Source organism: Odontesthes bonariensis, chromosome 19 (genome assembly GCF_027942865.1).
Source record: "Odontesthes bonariensis isolate fOdoBon6 chromosome 19, fOdoBon6.hap1, whole genome shotgun sequence".
NCBI lineage: Eukaryota > Metazoa > Chordata > Actinopteri > Atheriniformes > Atherinopsidae > Odontesthes > Odontesthes bonariensis.
The window spans coordinates 14,317,956-14,341,505 of NC_134524.1; the positions used below are offsets into that span (position 1 = coordinate 14,317,956).

The following is a 23,550-nucleotide window of genomic DNA, read 5'->3' on the forward strand; positions in this document are numbered from 1 at the left end:
AGGGTGCTTCACATCACCCAGGCTCCGGTACAACATATCTGGCACTGCAGATGCTAATGGTGCTCTGACAAGAGGAAACATGTAAAGCTAAAAGCTGTAGCACTCACACTTCAGTGTGAAACTCCTTCAAAAAACACAAACGAAAATTACATCCACTGCAAACTCTTCCAGGTATAGCCAACATGCCAAAATATCATTGTAACTATTCCATTTGAGGGCGAAGCACCCAGTGCACAATTTTTTTAATCGATGTATGAAACATACAAGTGACAAGTATGACAATGTGTTGAAGTGCAAGTAGTGAAAAGTAATGAAAGAATGAAGCTAATGGAGGGTAGAGCATTCATTCTTGGATGAAGTTAAGTTAGTCTGACTCTAGTGTTGGGTGTTGCATGCAGAAGGTATTTGTGACCAAGTGCTAGTGTAGTACATTTTGTTTGTTCAAAAGCCTGTACAATCAACAGAGGGAAGAGGTGGTGTCTGGGCTTCATTCAGAGGAGCAGCACTCTTTGTTAATTCATTAACTTATAGTTATAGCCGAGAATCAAATTAAAGTATTTCTAAAACTTTGGATGGCCTTGATCTTTCAAATCATGAAGTTCTCGCTCCTAAAGTTCAGAACAAAAACTTAAATGGAGTCAAAATGGAGTCATTTTGGGCTTCTGTACTGACCTTAACATGGAAAAGCTTAAATCTAATTCCCAGCTGTGGATCAGATTCATCAAGTGTATTGTCTTTAGAAATGCCAACAAATAGTGGCAATCTTCGCAATAATTTGCATGCCAGGCACATGTTGTCAAACATGTGGCACATTTCAATGTTTTCATTTCATGTTATTCTCTAAGACACCAGCCTGTTTTATTTGTTGTGGCTACAATGGTTCTTCCTAGACTGATGGAGCACAGGACAGCAGCATCTGTGCCCCTCACCCCTCCATCTTCCAGGCCTGGAAGGGCTGAGAGGCAAGGGGCACAAAGCCACAGGCAGTGGGGAGGGAAACGGCTGGGAGAGCATGTGGGGAGTGCCTGAGGGTTTCCTAGTTTCCTTTGCTTGTCTGGATCCCAAAATTTCCATGACACAAGTCAACACTGGCATCGTGGGGCTTTACTGATTTGAAATTGACGACTGACACTGAAGTTTAAATTTGGCATTTTGCAAGTGTTACGCCAGTTTTGCTTCAAAAAGAAGAAACACTGACTATATCAAATGTCTCCCAGAAGACTTTAAATGAGGCAGACTGGCTTTAAAACCACTCCAATGTCACAGAAAAATCCCCATATTGAACAGTAGACAAGCTGTTCAGGCTTGGGGTCATGCATAAAAAGCCCCCCCTTGTCTATTTAAGTCTTTTTGAATACTTGTGGGACAGGGATGAGTATGTGGGCTCAGGAAGTGAAGTCAAGCCGTCACAAAGGAGACTTCAGTGGTCTGTGGAATGAGGACGACTGAAACTTTCAACTGTCAGGGCACTCAACGTTATGAGGCACAGAGTTTGCAAGTCATCTTTTGTAATATGTGCCATTCTGCACAGAGGCCCGCTGGATTCTGGGAGTGGGAGTATCAAGGCCAAGAGCAGTGACTTCAAACTAAAGGTTACAGAGTAAAGAAAGGTGGGTCATGCTGTATCGAAACCACAGATGTATCACTTAAATCTACAGACACACAGTTTCCCACTAGGTATCCTATCATAATGATTAATATTTTTCGCTAAGGTTAAGGATGAAGGAAAATAAATCAAGCATCACTGCAAGAAAATACTGTGTCAGACTTGTCCTTAAACACCCTGCCATAGTAGATAGAGAGCGAGCCAACAAATAGGTAAAACATAGAAATCTATTTCCTCAACTTGTGTGGCATCCACTGGCTGTAAGTCCACTGAAGCCTGAACTGAGTGAGTTTTGATTATCTAAATGTCCATTTTTACGATTCGATGAGACACAAGCCTACTTTTTCCTCACGAACACCCTTCCCTCTTTTGAATGAAATGTATTTTAGACAAGACTTTATTCAGATTTTGGGCGTGCCATTGAGTAGTAGTGATGGAAAGCCCTTCATTTACCTCCAAGTAGTAACAGTGCAAGCAGCCAAGGCAGGATCTCCAAGCTTCCTGCTGTATTCCACACAGAATGACGACCGAGGATCGCCGCCAGGAAATGTTCAAGGACACATGAGACGAACAATTAGGTTTGAGCGTTTTGATTCTCCTCCACTCTTTTGGCCATGCTCTCCCAGCCTGAAGTACTTCAATCTGCGGCAGAGTGCTGTACTGACCTCACTCATATAAAAAAAGTCATGTCATCCACTCTCCATTCATAATGTCCCCTCAGGTTAACGTATAGTAAAAAGAGAAAAGCATTCCACCCTTTCATGCCCCACAGTCATTTCCAGTGCTTTCAGCTGGCATCCTTCACCATCTTTCATAAAAACTGCAGTGTCAAGGATATAAAGAGGCCATCTGTGCTATTTCCAGCATCCTGCCCTTTTTATCAAACCTTGTGTGAGAATCGAAAATTAGGGCAAATGTACAACTTCTGATGATTCATCATGATAAACCACCTCATGTTCATTTATTGGGAATGATATAAAATTCGACTAGAACACGTCAGGCTTTTCTTGCCTGAAGTCACCTCTGTAGCATGTTATTCACCGTGTAGAGTGCATTACGCAAAGGCTTATTTGCAAAGATACATTTGTAAGCTATTGAGCAGCAATCAAAATCATAATTGCCCATTCATTGTTGGCCCCAGGCAAAGCCTCCCACGCTCCTCCATCATCTCCAACCTCACTTGGTCACAAAGACAGCCCAACCTAACTCAGCTAACCAGAAGCAGCTGGCTGCAATGGCTACCTGGAAGTCTGCTTAGCTTTACCTTGCACTTGGTAATTACTTGGATATTAAGGCACCTCCTGGCTCCAAACCACACAGAGGGCTTAATTCAAAAGTAGTCAGTGATTAATTACCAGTTGCCTATTGAGGTGAGGATATCTTAAGGGATTGGCACAACTGTAACTGTATCAGGCCACTTGGATTACGCACTTAGTGTGGCAGAAGGGGGAAGTGTAAACTAGCTTGGCTACAAGGAGTTGAAAAGGAGTGATTAAGCTCAGAATGTTATGACCTCTGTGTGTGTGTGTATGTGTGTGTGTGTGTGTGTGTGTGTGTGTGTGTGTGTGGTTTTGCTTATGGTGATGTCAAATAAAGTCAAGAGTTGAAAAGCAAGCAAAAATATTTATGCATCTGCTCATGATTTATTTTTGCCAATGTGAGGACAAAACATCCAGCTTATATGACCCCCACAACCCATTCCACACTCAACCAACTGCCTCCTTGCACTTGACAACCAGTACTGAGCATTTGGCGGGGAAAAAACAATTCCCACAAATTCAAAGTCATATATTGCACTTATCTCAAAGAGTGCTTTGGCTGATGTTTCGCTGCCAGGCTTTTTGGAGCGTTAACTTCAAGAAATGCTGCCGAGTGGGGAGAGGGGATGCGTGGGGTTTTAGGCGTATGGGTGAGTACACGGGAAAAGAGCAAAGCGCCCGTGCTTGCTGACTGCACATTTTATTATAGTCCCATTAAACAACAGGCTCTGCATGGAATGCAGACCCTGGGGAGGGATAAGGTACAAAAAAAAATGAAAAGGAAAACAGCCCACCAATGCTGAAACAATTATTCAAAAGGAGATACACCTCACACCGTAAAACATAAAGTGTGTGTCACCTCAGACTTGAAACATTTTCGCACAACATGGGTTTGACAGGTTTGCTTTTACCTTCCTAAAGCTGAAAGCTTTTAAATCAGTACAGAAAACTGACCAGAATTCAACATGGAAATACAATATGGAACACTTCAATTATTCAGCACTGCACTCCTGTTGTTGTACTCATCAATAGCAGGAAATAAGTAATAAAAAAAATAAAAAAATAAATAAAAAATAAAAATCGATGCCCCAGAATGAAAAATACTGTCTATTTTATTGCAAACCATGTTCAGCCTTGTCAAAACTTGGCATCTACGTAACACAATGAGTAACTCGACTTCTGTCTGACCGGCCGGAGATATATGTAGGTGAAGCATGTTTAAGTTTGCCCAACGACAAGCCAAAATATAAAGTACAGCTGAGGTTGATGAATTTTTGTAGGCATTTGTTCAATATGTTCATAAGCCGAATTCTAAGGAGTAGACCAACCACGATTTTGACAGAATGATGGAGATGAAACATTAATGGAGTCTTGATTATTACCATTAAGCCTGTTGGGACCATGAATTGTTCAAAAACAACTTTTAACAGTAGCAGTTTAATAGGAAGATTTTTTTCCAAACATAATAGTCACCCTTGCGAGCGGAACATGGGTATCACTAAACTCACTAGAAATAATCACCTGGGAACCATCTACGTCTGTACTACAGTCTGTCTCAATCCATTCAATAATTTAAAAAACCCAGGATTAAGAAGCTCATGTTATACTCATTCACAAATTCATAATGTAATTTCGAAAGTCTGCAAACAGCGGTTTAAAAGCTTAAATTTAAAAAAAGAAAAAAAAAAAAAAAAAAAAACAGCTTGTTCTCAAACTGTCCCCAAACTGCCACCATTTCATGTCAAATGACCTGACATCACTTTTTGTTGTGGATTTTTTGTTGCACTGAACTGATTATAAACTTGACCTTCCCCAACAAATGTCTTCATAACCGTTCCGACCTTTTGACCAAATCATGTTGTTCAGGCAGGTAGACATTTGACGGTTTATAATAGCCTAAACGGCCCACCAATAGCTTGTAAGCCTGCTACTCTCCACCAGTCACTGAGAACTGAAACTTTTAGGATGCGAGGTGAGACGCCTTAGGGCTCTCATACACCAAGCTGACAATTGTCCATTGCAAATGTCTGGAGCATTTATCCCTCGTCTTTTCTGTCTGTAATGCACCATTGGTTCTGTCAGACCCTAGTGGCATTTTCTTTCAGCCGATTCGTCTTGTTAAATCATCTGAATGCATGTGGGGGAGAATGAGCCGACACCTCGGGAGGCGCGAAAGCAGGGTTGAGACTGAGCTTGCATTATCCTCCCAAACAGTTGAGGTAATTAATTATTTAGTGATTTTTTTCCACATACCAAATTAGTAACACCTTTTTTAACTGTAGAGCTCCATGCAGCATATTGTACAGCTCCTCTTTCTCCATCTCTGGCAAGCAGCCCCCACATTTATGCGACAGCAGCTCCTCTCCTCTGGATACAGATATACCAAATAAATATGTGTGTCCATCCCTCTCCCCAGTGACCATTTCTCGCTCCTTCTGGGGGTGTTCCCTGGCCAGAAGAGATATATAATCCCTCAAACATATTTTGGGTCTGTCCCAGGGTCTCCAAAAAACCAGTGACCAGAAGGCATCCTAATCAGATACCCGAACAACCTCAGCTGACTCCTTTCAATTCGGTGGAGCAGCGGCTCTACTCCAGGGTTTAACTATTATCTAGACATAAAGCTCAAGTGCCTAATAAAAGCATGCATGTACCAAAAAAATAAAAAATAAAAAAATTGATATGACGTGTTAGTTTAAATTGAAGCTCAGGTCTTTTTATCTAAACACATCAAAACAGCCTATAACTGAGCTGGAACCTTGTTGGATAACAATAACTGCAGTAATGATGAACTGACTTTAAAGGAACGTTGTTTTGTTTATGTTTTTCTTTTTACCTTGCTTAATAATTTATAGACTTCAGCTCCAGCTGTGTCCTCTTACGAATGTGTACATTGTATACTGGAGTTGACGGCATAAGGATGCACAGCAGTGCCCAGTCTGCTTTATTTGCTCAGCTGATTGCACAAATAAGATGGAATGTTTTGGATGTGCCAAACTAGGCACTAGGCAATGCAGTACAGAGCAGTATGCATTAAATCACTCACAAGTGATAGGGCTAGACAATTATGGTCAAAAACATGAGTATTTGAGAAATGTTTAATCGAATCAAGAATTCCTCTCAATGGAACAGAGCGTGCTGCTATGAAGGAAGGTTCATCATCATCATCGACATCCAAGGTCAGGATATTATGGGTCGAACTTCTCATCTGGTGTCCAGTGAAAAGAATTAATCACTGGTCAGTGATTTGCAGATAACTCTAAAGTTGGCCACTTGCTTCGTCAACTGTTTTCTCGGCAAAACCGTCCCAGTCACGCTCACAGCTCGATTCTAATAAAAAATTCAACATAATAGATGTGATTTTGGCGTTTTTGGGGTTCTTTTCTTTCAGAATACACTGTAACTCTGAGGCGTTTCGTGCCAAGCGTTTTCCTCAGCGTGTTCGCAAATTGTCACAACTGTCGAGGAAGTTAGAAGCGTAGTGTGATCTCTGCAGGAGGTAACCTGCAAATACACTTCTAAATAACATGGGTTTAGTAGCTCTATGTTTCACAGGGGTTAGGGCAATGAACCTGTGCTACATGGTGATGTAGACTTGTGAAAGAACGGTGTCTTCTGTGGGGAACCATAACTCCCTCTGGAGTGGACTTCAACATATATAAAAGCTCTAACGCACTGAAAGAGAAGAAAAACCCCAAAAAGCATAATGTGTCCTCTTTAATATGCAGGTGGAGGCAGGTGACTCGTGACTGGATCACCATAGTCAGTAAGAATCATCCAGTGCAGGTCACAAATGTTTTGGCATCCACTTATTAGCTATAACCCAGAGTGTCAGAATGCTTTAGGTCACTCAAAATCTAATCACTGGGCGCTAAATGACAGCAACACTGTTCTGTTACAGACGACACCAGCCAAAACTTCATCTCTTCAATTTAACCAGAATTACATTAACTTGAAAGAAATATGCTTTAAGTTCACCACAGACTTTCCCTGATAAAAACAGCTAAAACTTCCCTTTATTCAGAAGGAAAATATCCCCAAGCTATAGACCACTGCCCTGCCTATGCAGCCACTCCATCTTCTTTGACAGTAATAAAGTGAATACTGTGAAAAGCACATTATGGTCTTCACTCAGAGAGAAAAAAAAACACTTCTGAGCCACAGGCTGTCTCCGAGACAGAAGAAAAGATGGATATTGAGTGAACCTTTTCAGAATTCACAGAGTGAAAAGTTATTTCCGAAGAAAAAAAGCAAACTCACAGCTTTCACAATGCAAGTTGGTAGTTATACACTGCAGATTCTTCAAAGTGTACACATGATATATGTGTTTGGTATGAAATCATAGTTCAAAAAAAGGTCCAAGACCTTCAAAATACGTGACACGTTGCTTGCCTGCAGCTCGCTGCCGCCTTGGCTTTAGCTTTGTCATGCTTCATATAATGAGAGTTGTTTGCATTGTTTTGGTTCTACCCTTTACAGAAAGGCAGTGGGAGAAAATAAAAAGCAGATGTACGATTGAGAACAGAGAGTAGCGTGATTGTGATGGGTCCATTAATGTTAACACTTCCAGTGCTTCTGGCTCATTAGTTCAGGCATGCCCACTCAGCAGATGAGTCATTTGCGGTCGATTAAATCACTTTTGACAGCGAGAGAACACATGCGTTTAGGATTATCACCTTCTCTGGTCTCGTTTCATCTTTTGCCCATGTCTGATTACAAAGCATTTGATGATAATTTTGCTGCTGTTTGTGTCCGGCAGGATGAATCTTTTTTTCCTTGTGGGACAGAACGTAGCAGTTCTGCAGCAGTTTTATTCATCAAAAGAAAAAAAAAATACTCCAACCAACAGACTGACTGCTCCAGGTAAGCCACCTGCACTACGTTCACACTTGTGATAAAGATTGATCCCACATATATCAGTTTAAAAAGTTGTGAAAAAAACATGTCAGCCTTCTGCAAACTGTAGTCTACTCGTTCCTTACCTCATTACCCATTTCACAAATCCTCGACTCCTCTCCTATACTCCTTTCCTTATTCTTTAGCCCCTCCCATCAAAGGAAGTGAGAACAGACACAAAAAGAGAGGAGTCTAAATGAAGTGTGTCACAACAGGACCACCAAACCATTGTTTTCGTGCAGCATATGGCTGCAATGTATTAGCTTTGTCAGATAAGCAGTAAATATCTTTGTGGCAGCTTATCCATTTGCTTCTACAGCTGTTTTCACACAAAAATACCAGAGAATTTCTGGAGAAGGTAAAGGCAGTTTGGTACAGACTTCTTCCACTGATGGGGACTGGAGGAAAATCTGTGAATGATGCAGATGTTTGCGCTCACATATGCCAGAGGAAGGAGGACTGAAGAGACGAGGAGGCACAAATTAGAGAAATGAGACGAGCCTTTAGTGGTTCAGCCGTGGAGCTGCACAGACATCATCTTGGCGGAGATGAGCACAAGGTTCACATGTGGTTCCTCTACGGCACATGTTACCGCAGCGCTGTTTAGTGACATGTTATTTACAAAGGCATGACAGTACACTCAATTCTGACATCAAGGACCCTTTTTTCATCTACATCTAACGGAGCTGAGGATTCTGTTTGACAACCATTAGGTTGGATGATTATTGGTGACCTCCTGATGACATGTGCCGCACTGCATTTAGGTGAAAAAGCATGCAGGGCTCCAAACAAACACTTTGAATTATGAATGTTTGATGGAATCCTTAAGAAACTCACATGGATTGATGCCCTTGAAAAAAAAAAAAAACATTTATCTCCAAAATGTTGACATTTTCATGAACCAATGAAAAAAAAACTGTTTCCATCTTTGTCACTATGCACGCTTAGACAATCGGTTGGGTTCATCATGTAACCAACAAAGTGAATTCACTCAGCTTATTAAGATAAAATCCTTCAGTTTATCTGGGAAATTCTCTAAACTATACATGGTTTTCACTCAGCAACAGCAATGCCTATTCCTCTGATCTACTGTACACTACAAGGAAAATCTTTCTGAAAGCTGAAAGCATTTTTTTCTCATTATAGAACACAACTTAACCCTCAAATATGAGCCGACGGAATTATTAAATTGACTTATTAAACTGATCAAAGATCTGAATTTTACTTTAGAAATGGATGTTATTGTCCATATAGTCAGAAAATGCTTCTTCTTTCCATCTTTTTCACTGCACTGAAACAGGAGCTGTCAATCACACATTCAGGAGAAGCAGTTTTCTCCAGATGAAAGCACACAACAATGCAAAATGAAGACTGGCCTGCTAATAGTTAGAGGTCAAGGAAACTGGCATGTTTTCAGTTCAAATCCAAAGCATTCCCTGAAATATCCTTCAGCAAAATCTCTCAAAGTGATGTCTAACCAAACTTTGACTCAGTCCCAAAACTGATCAGAACAACACTGAAGGAACAAATGTTTCCATCTACTGGTAGGAAATACGAATTTCAGGGTTTGCTTCTTTTTTCCCCCCCATTTTTTTATTTATTTTTAAGTGGACAAGAGCAGGCAACACGACGAGTTAAACAACCTTTCGGCACCTCTATGTATAGACCGAGCCGTTTCATTCTGTTAAGTGTAATTGGCCGGTCAGCTGTCTGCAGCCTTCACAGCAGACCTCTCCAACCTATCAACACAAACTGTCATGTGTCGTCGGTTGCGCTGAAATCAACCAAAAACCTGTCCAGAGAGCTTCCATTCATTCTCACATCCACTCTGGCCTGAGTCGCACGGGCTTCACACACCTGCATGCAAGCCAAAGTCAGATTAAAAAAGTAGCTCCCGTTACCTGGAGGGCAGTTGCATTCAGGTGACGTTTGTCTGGCAGTCCGAATCTTGACGAAACTCTCGTAGGAGCGCTGAAATGTTAAAAGAGCGTTCACTTTCTTTCAAATTCATGCGACTCTGTTTTCATTAGCGTGTGTTTTGTTGTTGTTGTTTGTTTGTTTGTTTTTTGTTTACTAGAGCAGAGTTTGTTCATTGGCAATTTAGCAGATAAACAAATTAACTCAAGAAGAGCAAGTGCAAATCTGACGTTACCTGAGAGAGCAGCTCGTCCACTCTTTGTTGAACCAGAGAATTCAAATCATCCGTGGAGTAACCGGGGCCATGGATCAAGGTGTGCTCGCCTGTCCCACTCTCCAAATCCACAACTCGGTTCTTGATATGAGCGGTGCTGATGCTCAGATGGACGCAAAATGCGATGGACGCCACTGAACATAAAGATGAGATTATGCTCAGCGCAGTCATGCGACAGTGCTGTCGCTTCAGAGGTGCCGCTTCTTTCTCCATTTTTTTTTTTTAACGCACTTAAAAGCTCCTCTTGCCTCCGAGATCTCCACTCAACTACAAACACCACGCGCAGTTGGAAGCAAACCGCATCTGGCACGGAGTCACGAATGTATGGCACACTGCTGCACGCGCGTGTATGCGAGAGAGCGCCAGCAACGCTGCGTCCACGTACACTGGACTTTGTGGTGGCAGCCACAGATGGATGAGTGGAGAGCCAGCTGGAGCTAGTCAACCTGTCTGACGGCGTGTTGGGGGCTCCTGTAAACTTGTTGCGCCGAGCTTTGCACAGTAGTCTGCTGCAGAGGAAACTGCTATTATGCACAATAACCAAGAAGGACAGACTGGGGGGAGGACTGGAGGCAGTGCGCATAGAGTGGAGACAGCTTTTCCACGACTCGGGCACGCTCCCCCTCATTAAAGCAACAACACGCCTCCGATCTGTCCTGACTGATTAGCATAATTTATTGAGCCCCTTTTTACTGCTCCGATGGGCGGTTCCAGCTGTCATTAGTCGACGTGAAGTGCAGTTACGCTGTAGATCTCCACTTGTGGAGCACTGGAACGTTGCGTAAAGAGGCTTTTAAGGGATTACAAGCTGCATTTTGCGAATATGGTTCACAATAAGGGCACTGAAAATACAAAACAGTTTTCAAAGCTGACTGATTCTGGGGCTGCATGCCTGGTAGCTGAAAGCCTTGACTTTTTGGCAACAATCTTGAATGCACTCTGTCTAAGGTTTGGACTTTTACTTAAGCAACTGTGCGTGTAAAACATGATGATAGCGCACTTGATCGAGTCATTGTGATCAAAAGTTCTCAAATGGGGAGTCAGAAATCACAAAGCCTACAGACAGAGATGAGTCTGTTCGTTTCCCCTCTGAGCTGTTTGGTGATTCTCTTGAGTTGTGATAAGGTGTTAATCAGCAGACTGCTTAGCGTGATGGATGAATGACGAGCATTACATACAAGCCCCCATGGTGACACACATGATGTGGTATGTGATATGAATCCGTAATTCATTAACTAATTTCTATCATCGCTATCATTCAAGAAAATATCAGAATACCAGTGTGAACAAGTATTTGACTTCCACGAGAAAGTAATCTGGATTTGCAGAGGTGAGCAGTTATTCTAAAAAGAAAAAACTCTTGTATTTCGCATCATATGATAGTTTGATCCCCATCTTTATCGAGCATTTTTAACGGCTTTGCGTTTGCACTCTTTGGCTCCACCATCCGGTTTTAAACAGTACGCCCTGCTAAACACAGCTGAAAGCTGCAATATAACTGTTGGTGACTTAAATTCACATTCACATATATGAAAATACATGTCACGTTTTAAAAATAAAAATCATCCCAAGTATTGGTGACATTATATTCCTGTAAAGTTAAAAACATATATATTTAAATCTTAAGTCACCCATAGGTTCCTCCTGGTTGGAAGGGAGGGACAAACGACAAGGATTTTAAGTTAGAGACAATGATTACACCTTTTTATTATTGCAGAGGCTTTTTTTAAGCTACTTTTAAAAAAAAATTAAAAATGCCAAATCTGAAATTGTTCATACCCCCTTTCTGCAATCAGTAGTACATTCTGCATTTACCAGCACAGTTATCAAACAGATCTTATAATTGATATTAAGCTTTTTGTACCTCTCCACCAAGATTTTGACTAATTTTCTGATATTTTTAGCATTTATTCTCCCCTTTCCCTCCACAGACCCCAACTGGGTTGCTCTAAAACGTTCATATTGTCTGTTTACTCTTTCTTGACCACCTTGGCTTTATGTTTCTTTTCATCGCCTCGGTGTAATGTTTCTGTCCACTACTTTCTCCGGAGACTTCGTGTCGTCCTCTTTTTCTGACGATGGCATTTACTGAGACAAATTACCTGGCTGTTGAGACAGTGTTGTTGGTATTTAATGTTTCTCACCACACAAGAAGCCACACCCATGCATCCAAACAGCTTGGTTTTCTTTTTTTCAACCTCACCCAACCCCAGAAATGAAGTATAAAAGCGTTCTTAATGTCCAGGTGAGATTCTGGTGGGCTTTTATTTCCTTGTATTGAATAGGTGAGTCTTCTTTGGTTGGTGTCCATGGAGACCAGCCTTATGCAGTGCCTACTGAAGTTCCTGCCTTTATAGACTTTGGTAGCAGAATTGTTCATATTATTCAAGAAGGCCTTGGCGGTGATCCTTGGCTTCCTCGTGGAAAAGAGAAATTCACAAAGCCTGGAGAAAATTATCAGACCATTTGATTTCAGACATACACAGAATGGTATGAATGATATTTTGACATAACATTTTGTATAACAGTGTTAAAAAACACACACTCATATATACTGTTGAGTACAAATTTATCTTTGGCACGTCCACTTTAATGTTATACAGGCATTTGTCTCTTCCAGCAACAAGAAACTTGTCAGCCAGATCAAAATTCACAACAAATCTTTTTTGAAGACACATCTTTAAAAAAAGACTAGATCGAGATACATGTCAGTGCAGGAATTTTGTAACCGTTTCCTGTTATGAGAACCACAACTATTTCTCTGCATTGTCGACTCTAAAAGCTGAATTCACTGATTTCTGAGTATGCGGTTAGAAATCGTTCATTTGAAAGACTTTCAAATATGCATCAACCCCCACAGACATCCGACTTCCTAATCCAAGGTTCTTCTTTCAAACCTTTTGCATTCTAACTCAATTTCTCTCCAATTCACACAGAATGGAGGCCATCTGTGAGATGTGAGGGATGAATATTGATCTTTCTGATATTTTAGGTAGCTTTTTGCTTCCAAAACATTTGCTCAATACATAAACTAGTGTTCTATTGGCAAGTAATCTAAAGTCACGACACACAAAAATGAATCGTTTCAATTCCTTTTGGGGTCAATACCTAATTAACAATAACAACCCACAAAGAACTCTAAACTCATTAGTTGTAGGTAACAGCAAGGGAACGAATGTATTGTTTTGTTACTCGATGCAGGCCGAGGCTGATAAAAGCACACACATAATGACTCGAAGCTGCACAATCCATATTCACAAAACGTGGGCAGCCTTTATCAACATCTCTGAGCAAGACCGACCAACACATAAAAGGTGATGGAAAGCAGAGGCAGTTTGAGTTTTTCAAACATTCACTTGTGAAGAAAAATCAACAGATGTAATACGCTGTATGGAAAAGGTAACTTAACCCTCTTCCTCAGGAGCAAGTGCTTCCCCCTTTACGCTAATCTCTCATGGGTGGCTTGCATAATTGACCTACGGTCTCTCAGACTGGCTTGCTGAAATATTTGACCACTATTCCAAACAAGATTCTTTCAGTTGCAAGATGTTTGAGGTTTTCTCATCCTGACTGCTCTTTTTTTTTTCCTGTTTAAAGGTCCAGTTTTAAGTTTGACTTTAATTTTCTGACATCTGGCCTCACATTGCTTTTTTTTTTGCGATTAGTCTTTAATCTGATGTAGAAATACTAGTTGATCAGGAAGACTGAAAGCTGTCCAGTGAGGCAGCAAATAAAACGCCAAACCATTCTTCACAGGTTTGTTCTTCATCTGCACCAAATACATCACACAGCTCCATCTGTCTCAGTACAGGTCAAATGATAATAAAAAGCTCTGTCATTGCATATTCATTCATGTCTTTAGTGTCTTCAGAAAATGCTTTTTTGTTTTTTTTGTTTTTTAGGAACATCTCACATTCAGATCAAATTTGAGCAGCTTTTTTTCTTTTTTCCTCATTCTAGATGCATGCACTGTGACAGAGCAGTCATTACCTGAAATAAACAATGACACTACACTTCCTTGTCAAACTTATGAGGCATCCATAAGTTGTTTTTTTTCTGAAGTCCAGGACAGCGTTTGAGATTTTAGAGAAGCAAAGCAAAGCTTAAAAAGCAAAGAGCACACAACATAACCTCAAAGTTTAAATTGAGCTTAAACACAGGTGTAGTCAGGAAGATCTGTTCCCTCACATTTTGTCTCGGGGAATGTAAACTGAAGATCTATTTTCTTCATCGCTTCCCGTTCAAGACATTTCTAATAAATACTTCTATGTCAGCGCTCTCATCCAATGATGCCTTCACTCCGATGTCTCGAAGGCAAACAGCTTATGATCTGTTTTTGTTAAATATCATGGTACAGCTGTCATTCTGCCTCTCAGAAAATGTTTTGTGCAGCTCTCCTCCTTACAATCTTCTCTCACCTGTAATAAATCTACTCAATTTCCCCATTTGGTTAGTACTTCTTCAGTAGATATTGTGTTCGTCAATCTCTGCGACTTGGATGACCATATTTTACAGTAGGTGTAATGCATATGAAAACGGTTGAATAAATCCCTTAAAGATATCTTTATTTACAAAATTATAAAACTAAAAAAAAATTGTAATGAGTAAATGATACCTACACGTTTGATGAATGTTCTGATCGACACTGAACCAGGCCTTTTGGTCCAGAGAAGACAGCTTTCTCTTTATTTTAGATGAAGAAGTCCAGAAGACTTCATGCCCATTCTTAATTGTGTTGGCGCCATCTAGTGGACGAACAACGAATAGCTTTGACCTTGTAAACTCGTGCCATTGTTTATTCGCACCACCTGCAGCAGGTCAGAGTCGGTGTTAGTTTCTGGTTACCCACTTTTATATGTGCAAGTTATTTAAAAGATTTTGGGAGCAACTTATCTTTCTGAAGAGGGAGGGGGCACATTTTCCACGAGTAAAGAGTGACGGATGAGAGTCCAGGAGACAAGTCACGTTGCAAAGTACATGACCCAAAAGCACCCTCCATTAGGCAGAAAAAAACCTAAACAAGTGATTGAATCTCACACAGGCTTTTGACATACTGAAAGGAATGCACTTGTGTTAACACTCGCCTGCAACGGGAGTTTTGGAATCCTGTGACGCACCATCACGGCCGGCGTCCTCGCCTTGGCAGCGGCCTGCATCACAGCAATCCATCGCTGTTTATTTTTAGAAGTTCTAGGTCGCCGCGTTCTAACGTCGCTCTGCACGCATCCCATGCTTCTCCGGTCAATAATTTATATGTTGTGGGCCCGTTCACGGCGGACTGAGGGAGCAGACTGCAGCCACACACGGTTCACGCAGCTATCCATCTCCACACTACGAGGCTGCTCAACTCACAACATACCTGGCAAACCAAGGAGTCCCAACGATGAGGTGACACGACCGATATTCGACGGTTTATGTTGTGAAATAGACAAAAAAAAAAAAAAAAGTATACCTGCTTGTAAAATGCTATGTCATTTTAATGGGATGTTGTGGTGTGTGCTCAAAGAATCCCGTACATGTTACACTCTAAGTTGTAGTAATTAAGCTGACTGATTGCACTCATGGAAAGGTGGGCAGCAAAACTATGCACAGAACCTGGCTAACATGTGCACAATATCAGTCTGTTGTTCCATTTTACTCTTCTCCCTCAGAGTTGTTCTGGTTTTCTCCTACAGTACGATTGCCTTTCTTGGTCTTGATTATCTTAAAGTATGACTTATCTGTTTTGTTTAATGTCAGATCTCAACATTCCTTCTTGTCGAGGAAGCACACTGGCTCTCAGAAGGTCTCTATGACTACAGAGTACCAGGCCAGCTATCTCCCTCCCACCTGCTACACAGCCATCACCTCGACCTCTAAACAGAAGAGCCCTTACCATCCACTGAAGGGGACCGGTGCCAACGTCACCACCATCAGGTACCCTTTCCTCTTGTATTCATGTGTCACTAAATAAAAGCTGGCTGGGATCTGTTAAAGTTACCTTTTTGAAGCAGTTTTTCTCAGTTGGGGCAAATTTGTCTCATGGATGAGGCAAGAATGAGCCAATTTCAACACCTGGATTGTCTTTAATCACCAAGTGTGAAACGAGGGATAACTAGCCTGGAAAACCAGCGCCAACTGCTGGACGGCAAAATGTTTTGCCTGCGGTTGGGTCTGGCTTCGAACCACTTTTCATTTTGAAAATACTGCCCTGAATCTGGCAGATGGCAACTAAACCAATCACAACGCAGAGATGTGTTTTGAATCAACGCGGGCGGGGCAGAGGGTCAGAGCGTTGGCCTATAGGCACAAACACGGTTTGAAAGACAACGGGTTGTGCTCATCAACAATGTTCCGTTGTATCCATTCATCGGAGCCAGACTAAATTAGACATCCAATCCATTTAGGCTGGTTTATCAGGCTAAGGGATAACGTGACATTTTGAATCCCTGTGCAAATACCAGAAATAAGCAACACACTTCCAACTAAACTCAAATGTCAAATGTTTGTTTCAGATCATTTTACGTCACCAAAAAATGGATAAAGAACCCACCGAAGGTCTCGCAGTCACCGCCGCCAACTAAACACCAAATTAGCTCTCCAAGCCAGCATGTACAGCCTGCAGGAACCAACGCGCCTCTTAAGGTGGACTACACAAGCGTCTACCAAAGTAAGCAACTCGACTATCATCACTGTCACACATACAATAAATATGACGCAGGAAGGGACTGAAGGAAATCAAACTTTTCTCTCTCCAGATGATTTCCAAGCTTGGAAAGCGGAAAGGCGCCAGCCATTTAAGCTGAAAGACAACTTAAACGTCAGCCTAGGATTTTCTCCCACAGGGAACACTTCGACGGCAGAGCCAAAACATGCGTCCGTGAACGCCAAGTCAGCCCAACAGAAGCAAGAACGAAAAGCTTTTGATGGCATCAGCACCTACAGATCGGATTACGTCGCTCATCCGGTGCAGCCCAGACAACGCAGGGCGAATCCCGCTCACCAGACCAGCAAAAGACAGCCTGTAGAGTCGCCCCGGCCAAAGGAAACTTGTGCCACGAACCAAGAAATACATGATAGAGCTAATGAATTCTTTGAACAATTTAAGTCCTGGTCTCTTGAAACCAAGCACCAGGGTCAAACCACAGAATCCAATCTGCCAGCAGAGCATAAGTTTCAGTCCACAACACATGCAGACTCTTTAGCACCTCAGCGTCAAGGCACCAATTCAGCCTCGTTGTCTAAGCAAACCAGTGAGAGAAGCACGGAGCCCTTGCAGGCGACGGTTAGCATGAAGGAGTGCTGCAGAGCTTGGGACCGACCGCAGCGGCTCACTGGCCCACTGGACTGGCCCATGAAAACCACGTTTTCAGGGGCCCAACCTAAATCCGTCGAGACAAGCCAGACCTCTTCAAACCTACACCCCACAGTGGCCGAGAATGCAGTCTTCAAGTGCAGCTGGAAGGAAACGCAGAGGCATCAACCTCCTGCAGAGAAAGGAGGGTTCTCACCCTTCCAGTGCACAGCCAGTATGTGCTGGTCCAGCCCTTTGGACCGAGGACTCGCTTGGTTTTTAGCAGAAGTCAAAGCCTCGTGAAGATCAATAAATACACCGACAACATGCCACACATTAGCCCAGGTGCTTTCTACCTTTGCAGCAATAAAAGCCAGAAACGGTTGTGAAAGTGAGTTAGAGCAGCTATTTTTGTACTTGTGAACATCTTATTGACACTCATCAGCATACCTTATTTTGAAGTAATTCCTGTCTGCTGGACCTTTAGGAATGTGATGAGAGCACACGTCCAAAGGTCGGACACACTATCCCTCTATAATCCAAAAATATCTCTGTAACGAGACTCTAAGTACTCAGCACATTAACTTTTTGTAAATACACAACGACAAACACTGTAATCATGAAATAATGACATTTTATTACAAAAACAAGGTGTTGAGTCGTCCATGTCTTGCCAGGAGAACCGTCATATTTACATCTATAAAAGATTGCTTTTTAAAAAGGTCTTCAATCAAGAACAATATTCCAAAATCCTCACCAAGCATAGCAGCATTCCACTTTATCTTGATGGAGGGGGGGGTTCCAGTGCAGAAAAAAACACAAGGGACACTATTTTACTTCATTCAGTTCTCCTCCAGGAAGTACACACCGACACCAACTGTCCTCGTCAGCTCCCGATAAGTAGAAGTCTGTAGACTTTTTCTGTCTATCTGGCTGGCTGTCAGTCCGCATCGAAACGGATGTGCTTATTAGCCTCCTTGGCTCGGGCGATGATGATTTTCTCAGCTTTGGATAGGAGCTGAAGTATGACAAGGAAATAAAAATGAGATGTGAGGGTAGATTAAAAGGAGGGAGGTGCGACTGGCACAGGATGCCAGCGAGTAGTTTTGTGTTGTAAATATCACACGTGAAACTTTTTCTCTACGTTTGTCAACACTATGTCATGGCCACAGCTTATAAGCAATATCCCTAACACAGATATCTTTAAATCTGAGGCCAGTTTCACCTTTTCCGTGCCCCGCTTCTTTTCTCGGGGGCGGTTCAGCTTGACCTGTCGGTCCACTAAGATCTTCTGCCAGTACCGCTGTTCGTGGTCACCTTTAACAGGAATTAAACCGGGGGTGAGGTTCGTCCTGGTGAATTATTTTCACCACCGTCAATTATTAAAACAGACTACACAGAGCACAATAGACGCCAGAGAAACGGGGAAAAAAAAAAAAAAAAAAAAAAGATTGAAAATGTTTCTCAGCCGATAAGGAAATAAAATTCATACCCGACAGGATCTCGACTTTCCAGCTGTGCTCTTTCTGCAGCTCTGCTTTGAGGTCACAAACGGCCTTCGCTTCCTCTGGGGTGTTAAAACGGATGTGACCCTCGGCATCTCCTTCTAAGATGTCAATGTAGGCCACTGGAGATATTTTGCACAAGGCATCCTATACACACACAAAAAACATGGAACACGGGATAAATAAAGCAACTGAACGTTGTATGATCCGCCTTTAATCGTAACATAGCACAGGAATCGTGTGCTTTTTATGACTTTTCATAACTTGAACTGCCAGTCAGAATGATAAGAGAGCAGCGATGTGTACTGTACTTTAAGGATCTTTCTCTCTGGTAATGGCTTGCTGTCTGTAATCTTCACGATGACACCACTGACGAACCGTGGGCCCTCGCTGGCTTCTTTTTCACATTTGCCACTCATCTCAACTGGAAAAACAGTTGGACACACACACACACACACAAACAGACATTTCTGCATCAAACAAACAATAGAAATCATTCAAATTGTGTTCAACCACAATGTCTACAAGACCCCACAACCTTAAAGATATATAAAGAGCAAATAAAAAAGTAAAATACTCATCCACAAGAGAAAAAAAAAGGCTTTATTAAATGAAATCCCCAGAGGGGCATCACTGCATGGGGACCTTAAATTATTACCATCTGTATTTCACATTAGGTCTTCATATATATATATATATATATATATATATATATATATATATATATATTGTATATGTTTTCAGCACATGGGATTACCATTGACATGACAACCAGTAAGAGACAAACAAACCTTGCTAATGAGTAACTTTTGGAACTTTGAAAGTGGAAATAACTGCGATAACCAAGCTCAATGGAAATTTGATGGGTTTCATGCATTTCGTTGCGCTTCCTTTCACTCACCATTTCCATCCCGAGTATTGTCCGGTTCCTTGTGATCAATTTTACTGATGCACTTCTTCAGGGATGTCATGCTGTGCTTCTGCAAAGTTAAGTACTCATCCTTCAGCTCAAGCCATTCCTTCCTAAATGTGGACAAAAGGGGAAGAGAATCGTCCGATAGTGTGATGAGATGTGCTTATTTTAGTTCTTTAGGGGCTTTCCCCTACCCCCCCATCATTTAATGTGTGATGATGCATGGCAAAAAAAGGGATGTAGGATCGTACTTTGATAAGACGCGGAGTGGGATGACTTCTTCCTCGATTTTTAATTTCTCTTTGTGTTTCTTTTTTCTCTTCCTCTTTGCTTTAATAGTTGAATCATCGCCGTTTTCTTTCCCTTTTTCGTCATCTCTCTCGGTCACACTTTTAGCAGCTGAATCTGAGGGGAATAACGCCGTTAACACAACAAGCCTCTGGTTTCACGGCTATAAAAAAAACAAATGCACGACTAACACCACATGCACAATTAGTGGGAAAGTGGGTATCCAGACATTATCACCATTTTGTTGGGGCTTATGATCATTGGCACTCTGTATGAAAGTGTGCATAATTACTATGCAGAAGCTTAATTCCATCAGATAAAATGGGGGAAAAAAAGAGTGAAGAACGTTGAAAACTAGCTTTCAAAGAGATGAAACAAAGGAAATAACCTATGAGCAAACATTTAGACAAATGTTAATCAGTCAACAGAGAATAAAAAAATCTTCATAATTAACTGCAAAAAGAAACTAAAGAAAACTGAACCATAAGCTACCAGGAGCACATTTCTTTTCAGTGTCACCATATTTCAGTCCGGCATCACCAGGTTTCAGTGCTGAGTGACACAGCCAAGGTAAAGAAGGCTGAAATGTGACATTCAATAAGATTCCCAAGTTGAAGCTTATATACAGATAAAGGGAATGTCTTTTGATGGAACAGATGGACGAGGCTGCGGCCGGATCACAAACAAACACAGCGTACCGCCTAAAGTCAGGCACCAGCAGGATGGAGGAGTGGTACCATGAAGAAGAAGCTAGTTAGGCATTTTCAGACTGAAGACGAACTGAAAATAAAACTGAAAACTTGCAGCCAGTTTTTGGAAAAAAACAATTCCTTTAAGACGATGTACAGAAGGAAGTCCAAGCAGGATCAAAGCTCCCTCACCAGCAGCTCCGCACTGCACTGCTAATCTGACAACAGAGACCTGGAAGATGACATTTGGCCCCCTTCATGGAGCGACTTTAATCCTATTTAGAACTTTTGGGCCCTTCTCAAACATGAGACATGTGAAGACAATTTACCTTGTTGTGATTCCTGCTTCAGAAACCTGATCACAAACGGATCATAAAACTCACAGACTGTGTGAACGGAAGGTATACAGTATATTACTATATTCTTGGAGAAGTTTGGGAACTTGACTGCTCAGTAACTATAAACAACCACAGCACTGATCAAAAGCTTAAGACACACCTGCTCATTTACTTGTTGGCTGGTAGTGCATATGCTCTCCTTCTGTCTTTTTTTTAATATTTAGGTCTGCGACTGAGAAACATTGTGGAAGTGAAAGGATGTTCCCTGATATTGTGCACATTTCTTGTCATTTATAACCATTTGTAGATGATGAACCAGGTAGACTGCGAGTACTTACTGCACTGCGCTCCATCTTTCTCCTTGTCTCCAGATTCACACTCACTGGTTTTTCTAATCTTCGACGGTACATCGCTATCTGATCCCTCTGCCGCCTGTGACCGTCGTCGTTTCTTCTCCGACACTCTGCCCGGCGTCTTCTCAGTGCTGGTGACCTCTGGATCAAAGCCCTCTGCTTCCGAGTGCTTTCTCTTCTGCTCAGATGGCTCCGCTTCCATCGCCAGCTCTTTGACTTCTTCTGCAGGGGCCTGTAAAGCGGCAACATCTTTCTTTTTCTTCTTCTTACGTTTCTTCTTCTCTTCTTCACCTGCAGCATGTCAGAGGCCAGAAAAGGGGACGATAAAATCTTCTGCCAACAGCCTTTAAGCTGATTTAACGCCAGCTTAATTTTGAAATTTTAACCTACCTGATGCTGGATTGTCAGCCTGAAAAGGAATGCGTTTCTTATTCAATGTCTTTGGGAAAATCCCTGGTTTCCTGGGAGCGTCTTCGGGAGGGTTGTTAAGCATCTGTTTCAAATGTTAAAATTCACCATGAGGTTTCTTAATGCCAAAAAATAAAGCTACAGATTGAAATTATTTATAACATACAGTATTCCATATTAGAATCACCTCTATGGCTTTGTGCGCTTGCTCCTCTTTCTCAAACTCGACAAAGGCAAACCCCTTGGAGTCACAAGAGGCCTTGTATCTGGGAATGCTCACATACACCACATTCCCACATTTCGAGAAGACTCTTTCTATCCAGCCATGTGTCACATCCTTGGGCAAAAGTTCCTTAAAAGTGAAAAAAAATTGAAAGCAAATTTAAGATAAAGATGCAATGGAAATTCAAATGTCATAAGGAAAAGAAAAGATCCAATTTAAACCAACGGAGATGGTTTCTGGGCAACATAATCTTGTGAATAGCAACCATTTAAAACCAAAGCAACAGCTTTTTTTTTTGGTTTGTTTTCATACCACATAGACTGTGCAGCTGTCAACGTTCTTTGGTGGATCTCCTATTGGAAGTTGGCGTCTTATTTTAGTTCCCTCGAGGTTAATCTAAAACATGAAGAGATGCAGTATGAACGAGCTCAGGTTATGAGCTCCCAAATCAAGCAACAACGTATGGTTATGAAATTAAAAGTTGTCCTTACCTCGACTAAAGATGAATTTTTCAGTGCTCTGGCAATCAGTTTGGTGTCAGTTGTCAGTTTCTGCATGCGGCTGAAGCTCGTCAACACAGATATATCAACATCTGCAACAAAGGAAACACGGAGCACGATGTTAAGAACAAAATACGGTGTCCTCAACCCAACACCTGCATCTGAGGTACTGACACAAGCCCCTTACATCCATCATCAGATTCATCAATGAGCTTTTTCAGAAAGCGATCCTTGTGAAGGTTGACATCTCCGAACCAGAACTCCACTTGTTTCTTTACATCTCCGAGCAGCTGTTTGACGCGGGACCTCTTCTTTTTTTCCATCTCCTTTTTCCTGTCACTGGGTTCTGCAGCTCCTGCATTGCCAGGTCCCTTCTCAGTGTTAATCATCCCGACGACAGGGCTGCAACACAAAGACTTCATCAAAAACGGCAGTGAAAAGTACAGTAAGCTCCAATCTCTCTGTTTTTTTCTATGTCTGTACAGATATTGTTTTATTTCACAGGAAGTACATCTGTATGATAGAGTATTCTTCACCAAAGTATAGCGACACAAGAATCAATGGTGAACACGCCCCTTTATTGTACTGTTAGCAAATTCATAATACCAACTGGTAAAAAGGCAAAAACTAAACTAAACAAAAAAATAAAATAAAAAATAAAAAGCAGGTGGCGTCAGGTTCAACAGCTCGTAACTGATTAATGAAAGAATTCTCCGCTGCTTAGCTTTTACTATCTACATTTGGAAATGAGAGTTCGCGGGTCGTTAGTTTCAAAATGCTCAAGCCATGTCTGCCTCTCAAAACTCGTGAAATCTTCATTAAATATTCAGGGAACACATTATCTTATAGAACTCACCCTACTTGATGATTTTAAAATAAGCCAGTCTGATTGTAAAGTCATGAAAGCAACATCAGACCGCAGCTTGTTGGCTAACAACCCGCAAATGGCAAAAGCTCGATTAGTACGTCGCACAGTGAACTCGTCATAAGAATGAGCAGTTCATTTTTTCAACTTCCGGTAAGTTATTCCAAAGAAAAAAAAAAAAAAAAAGCAAACACACCGTCTGACTGTTTCCACGTTTTTTTATTGACAATTTAAAAACTGCGC

General features: G+C 41.6%; 2 protein-coding genes across 2 annotated transcripts; one reads left to right on the top strand and one right to left on the bottom strand.

Moving 5' to 3' along the window:
• The first annotated feature begins 16,426 nt into the window (after positions 1-16,426).
• LOC142368678 (uncharacterized) lies at positions 16,427-17,622 on the top strand. Its single transcript, XM_075450878.1, has 2 exons — positions 16,427-16,601; positions 16,690-17,622. Exons 1-2 carry the CDS (start codon positions 16,427-16,429, stop codon positions 17,526-17,528), a joined length of 1,014 nt encoding a protein of 337 aa, XP_075306993.1. The 3' UTR covers positions 17,529-17,622.
• Positions 17,623-17,842: 220 nt separating this feature from the next.
• larp7 (La ribonucleoprotein 7, transcriptional regulator) lies at positions 17,843-23,412 on the bottom strand. Its single transcript, XM_075451374.1, has 13 exons — positions 23,299-23,412; positions 22,630-22,844; positions 22,434-22,534; positions 22,255-22,338; positions 21,907-22,071; positions 21,702-21,804; positions 21,297-21,602; positions 19,895-20,048; positions 19,632-19,753; positions 19,042-19,154; positions 18,718-18,877; positions 18,451-18,542; positions 17,843-18,243 (listed from the first exon to the last, which is right to left on the bottom strand). Exons 2-13 carry the CDS (start codon positions 22,829-22,831, stop codon positions 18,166-18,168), a joined length of 1,680 nt encoding a protein of 559 aa, XP_075307489.1. The 5' UTR covers positions 22,832-22,844; positions 23,299-23,412; the 3' UTR covers positions 17,843-18,165.
• Positions 23,413-23,550: the final 138 nt, after the last annotated feature.

Excerpts from the sequence above, each read along its gene's own strand:
- larp7 (XM_075451374.1), bottom strand. The coding sequence starts at position 22,831 with ATGATTAACACTGAGAAGGGACCTGGCAATGCAGGAGCTGCAGAACCC. Across the intron at positions 21,603-21,701 it reads GGCTGACAATCCAGCATCAG|GTGAAGAAGAGAAGAAGAAA; the intron begins GTAGGTTAAAAT and ends GACATGCTGCAG. Across the intron at positions 18,244-18,450 it reads AGAAGCGGGGCACGGAAAAG|CTCCTATCCAAAGCTGAGAA; the intron begins GTGAAACTGGCC and ends GTCATACTTCAG.
- LOC142368678 (XM_075450878.1), top strand. The coding sequence starts at position 16,427 with ATGTCAAATGTTTGTTTCAGATCATTTTACGTCACCAAAAAATGGATA. Across the intron at positions 16,602-16,689 it reads CTACACAAGCGTCTACCAAA|ATGATTTCCAAGCTTGGAAA; the intron begins GTAAGCAACTCG and ends TTCTCTCTCCAG.